The sequence below is a fragment of the Ailuropoda melanoleuca genome, chromosome 20 (genome assembly GCF_002007445.2).
Source record: "Ailuropoda melanoleuca isolate Jingjing chromosome 20, ASM200744v2, whole genome shotgun sequence".
In the NCBI taxonomy this organism is placed as follows: Eukaryota; Metazoa; Chordata; class Mammalia; order Carnivora; family Ursidae; genus Ailuropoda; species Ailuropoda melanoleuca.
In genome coordinates, this window is record NC_048237.1 from 3,104,438 (window position 1) to 3,108,705 (window position 4,268).

Consider the following 4,268-nt stretch of genomic DNA (forward strand, 5'->3'; position numbering starts at 1 on the left):
GATCGAGGGGCGGGCGGGGGGCGGAGCCGGGCGAAGAGGAGACCAGCTCCTGGTTCCCCGTCCTTCCCGGGTTGTTACCTCCCCCAGGAGCACAGCGAGGCGGCGCCATGCGGAAGGCGGGGCTGTTGCTGGCCTGCCGCGCCCGGGCGTGGAGATCGGTGCGGATGGCCAGCTCCGGGATGGCCCGCCGGGACCCGCTCGCCAATAAGGTGGCTCTAGTGACGGCCTCCACCGACGGGTGAGTGCCGGGGCCGGAGTCTCTGAGGCCCCCGCTATCTGGAACAGGTACTAACCCCTTGGCCTTTGCGTCCGGCCGGCGTCCTTAGACCTCAGACCTCACTCCCGGGCAAAGTCTGACCCCCGAAGAAAGGAACCACGTGGCCGGCCTGCAGCGCCTCCGAATCCTCTTGCCTTGGCCTCACTTCTGCCGGTCTCCTGTCCCTGCTGGCCCTGGCTCAACGGCGCCACTTCAGCCGCCCAGGGCTCTGGGCTGCCCCAGTCAAGCGGCCCCACCTAGAGTCTGGGAAGACCAAACACCAGAAATCCCAAGCCAGTCCTGATTTCAAAAATCCTATCCCACGGCCTCCATCGGCTGTGGAAATGTTCCAGACACCCCATCTGGAGCCCCTTACCTGGACGGGACCCAAGACCCACGTGTCCAGGTTTTTGTTTAGCTCAGTACATTTTGCCCTTGCCCGACCTGTTTCCCATCCACCGCTCTTGTCTATCCGTTTCTCATCCCCACAGGACTTTGCTAGGTGCCCGCACTACACAAATCTAAAATACAAATGTACGCGAAATGCTAACGGCTAACAACTGCAAAGCGTGGAACCCTTACTCCCAGGGGAGTAATGTAAAAAACTGACATTTTTTACTGGAGACCCACACTTTCACATGCACCCCCCGAACATAATTTAACAACTGAATTTTGAGATGGTGTGGACTAGTAAGGGAGGTATCTGGGGACAGGGGTTCTTTCAAGTGAGACCTTCCAATCATGCAGGTGGCTGTTGCCACAGCCCTAAGTCATTTCTCTCCCCTCAGTCCCTACAGGGTGTGGGGCTGTCACTGTGGGGATGCCTGTGGAAGGTAATGCCAGTTCCTGAGAACCTAGCTTGAGGGCCAGAACCCTAGGAAAAATAAGTAAATGGGTGCTAACAACACGCTAAGCATGTCCATCTGCATGGTAATGGCTCTTTTACACACATAATGCAGACAGGAGGTCCTACAGAGGGAGAGCTGGAATTCAGACCTGGGCATTCTGACTCCGGAACCCATCTCAGCCATTTCCCCTGACCTGGCATTGACAGGCACCTCTCTCTGCCGCAGGATCGGCTTCGCCATCGCCCGGCGTCTGGCCCGGGACGGGGCCCACGTCGTTATCAGCAGCCGGAAGCAGCAGAACGTGGACCGGGCAGTGGCCGCGCTGCAGGGGGAGGGGCTGAGCGTGACGGGCACCGTGTGCCACGTGGGGAAGGCCGAGGACCGGGAGCGGCTGGTGGCCACGGTGAGCAACAAGGGTATGGGCACAGAGCCAGGAGGTGGCGGAAGGGACCCTCCGTCCCTGCTTTCCTAGACAACACGGATGTGACGCAATCCAGCACTATTAACTAAAGCATAACCGGACGTCCTGCATACCAATCCGCCAGCACGTTTTTATTGTGTGCCATTCTATGATGTCTCTGAGAATCATCCTATCCCAGTCAGAGCATCCAAAACCACTCTAATGCTTCAACCCTGCATCAGCCCTTGGGTCACCCAGGAAAACAGCTGGCCCTGGTTCTCCAGTAGTTTCCAATCTGATTGGGCGGATGAGAAAGGTAAATGCAATTGCAAAATAGATGTGTCCACCCACGCGCTAATAACCTTTAGCTTGTAGAGTGGAGTCCCTGGGAACCTCTTCCAGCAGGCAGCCCACCATGTTTCAACCACCTACTGTGTGCTGTTCACCTTGTCCAGAGCCTTCATGGGTTCTCTCTAAACCTGACAACAACCCAAGCATGGCAAGGACTATTCTCCTGGTTTTGGAACATTCAGAACATTCTGCTCCGAAAGCTGGAGCAGCATCCCGAGGTCCCACAGCCAGTCAGAGAGAGCTGTCAGTCAATCCAGACCTGTCAAGCTGACTACAGCCCACCAGGCATTTCTTCATTACCATCGGGTCAGGCCTTTCGTGCCCACTTGGACGTCAGGCTCAAAGAAAGTGTCAAAGCCAGTGTCAGAGTTGGTACTTAGCACCAGCCTCCCAGCGACACGAGAAAATGTGAGTATCTGGCAAAGGAGGCTGCTTTTCCCTCAGGCTCAGGACACACACTGTATTTCCTGGAGTAGAAGGGAGACTCTACCCTAGATGGAAAGTATAACAGACTGGAAGTCTGGAAGAAATAAGTTGGTAATCGTAGAAGAGAGGCACCTTAAACAGTGGTAAACGGTGGTATGATAGACAGGATAAAGTCCTTCTGTTTTTAGAGAACCATTTGGCAGATGCCCAACTGTGCATTGGAGAGAGCCAAATGTGTGTCCAAGAAATTCACCTTGGGGCACCAGGGTGGCTCAGTCGGTTAAGCGTCCGACTCCTGATTTCAGCTCAGGTCATGATCTCGGGGTCCTGAGATCGAGGGCTCCATGCTAAGCATGGAGCCTGCTTAAGACTCTCTTTCTCCCTCTCCCTCTGTCCGTCCCCACCCCCTTTAAAGTAAATAAATAAATCTTTAAAAAAAAGAAAATGAAAGAAAGTTACCTTGTCTGGCATAGGCTGCTGAACAGAGCCCGAGACTGGGACCTTGATCCTGAGGGTGAAGAGAGCCATCTGGGATCCTGGGCCAATTGCTGACTAGCCAATTGAAATGTGCCCAGCAACTTAATGTCAAAATCCTGCCGGGGAAACAACCGCTCATCCCTACCAGGTCCACTTAACCTGTCCTACAGCCCTGGCTCAGAGGTGGGGCTTGAGCTAGACCTTCAGGAGGGGGGAGACTAGACAGATGGAGGAACAAGGTTCCAGGTGACCCTGAAAAATGAATAGCCAGCCAAGGAGGGACTGAAGAGGAGAGTGAAGCATTGTGAATCCACAGCAGAGAGCACAGGCTCAGGAGTGCCGGTGGATGATGGCCTGGTGGGAAGGATAAGGGACAGGGCCCTCCGTAGCCTCCCAAAGAAGTTTACATGTTCTTGGAGGAAGTAAGTACGTGAGGTTTTGGGCAAGATGAAAATGGGTGTATTTGAAAAAGATAATCTGGCACCGGTAAGAGGATATATTAGAGTAGAAAAGACTCTGAGCCAAGGATGTTAACAAGGAAGCTGTTCCTGTCATTTAGGTCTAGAGCAGTGGCAGTGGGACCAGAGTGGATACACCCAGGAAACATTCAGTGGGAACCGAGCAAGATCTTTTTCTTCCTAACCCAGTGTCAAGAAATGGGAAATAGGAGGGATCAGTCAAAAACAACTCTCAGGGGCGTCTGGGTGGCTCGGTCCTAAGCATCTGCCTTTGGCTCAGGGCGTGATCCCAGGGTCCTGGGATCAAGTCCCACATCGGGCTCCCCCCCCACACGCTCTCTCTCAAATAAATAAATAAAATTTTTAAAAACACACAGGGACACCTGGGTGACTCAGTCGGTTAAGCGTCTGCCTTCGGCTCAGGTCGTGATCCCAGCATCCTGGGATCGAGCCCTGCATCAGTCTCTGCTCAGCAAGGAGTCTGCTTCTCCCTCTGCCTGTCACTCCCCCTGCTTGTGCTCTCTCTCTCTCTCCCTATGACAAATAAATAAATAAAATTAAGAAACACACACACACCACTCGCAGGTAATTCGTATGGCCAGTGTCAGGGTGGAGAATGACCAGAGAGGATACTTATTAGCTATTGGAGATGGGTTCTGCCTGTTGCAAGCTGTTACCCTAAATGGGGAAAGCTGATCCCTAGGAAGGGTTACTATCCAGGGCACTTGGGTGGCTCAGTCGGTTAAGTGGCAGACTTGATTTTGGCTCAGGTGATGGCCTCAGGGTTGTGAGAATGAGCCTTGAGTGGGGCTCTGAGCTCAGAGGGGAGTCTGCTTAAGGTTTTCTCTCCCTCTGCCCCCCCCCCACTGAAGCGCCCGTGCTTGCTCTCTCTCTCTCAAAATATAAGTAAATAAAAAGAATGGTTACTATCCAGTGGCCTCCACTTCCAGTGGCACTGCAAAGCTTCTCAAAAGCGTGGGGAACAGAATTCAGACCAGCCGCTTCTCCACTTGAATATACTTTTTCTTTTTTTTTTTTTTTTTTTTTTTTTT

General features: G+C 53.2%; 1 protein-coding gene and 1 long non-coding RNA gene across 2 annotated transcripts in view; one reads left to right on the forward strand and one right to left on the reverse strand.

Annotated features, from left to right (window-relative positions):
- The window catches only part of LOC105238453, a 4,389-nt gene extending 2,954 nt beyond the window's left edge, over positions 1-1,435 (reverse strand). The window contains exons 1-2 of the long non-coding RNA XR_004622170.1: positions 1,298-1,435; positions 294-520 (exon numbers count right to left, since the gene is read on the reverse strand). This is a non-coding gene — a long non-coding RNA (uncharacterized LOC105238453). The remainder of the gene's footprint in view (positions 1-293; positions 521-1,297) is intronic.
- DHRS4 (dehydrogenase/reductase SDR family member 4) overlaps positions 108-4,268 on the forward strand; it is an 11,451-nt gene continuing 7,290 nt past the window's right edge. Inside the window, 2 exon segments of the mRNA NM_001278922.1 lie at positions 108-238; positions 1,330-1,507. Coding sequence (NP_001265851.1) covers positions 108-238; positions 1,330-1,507 — 309 coding nt within the window.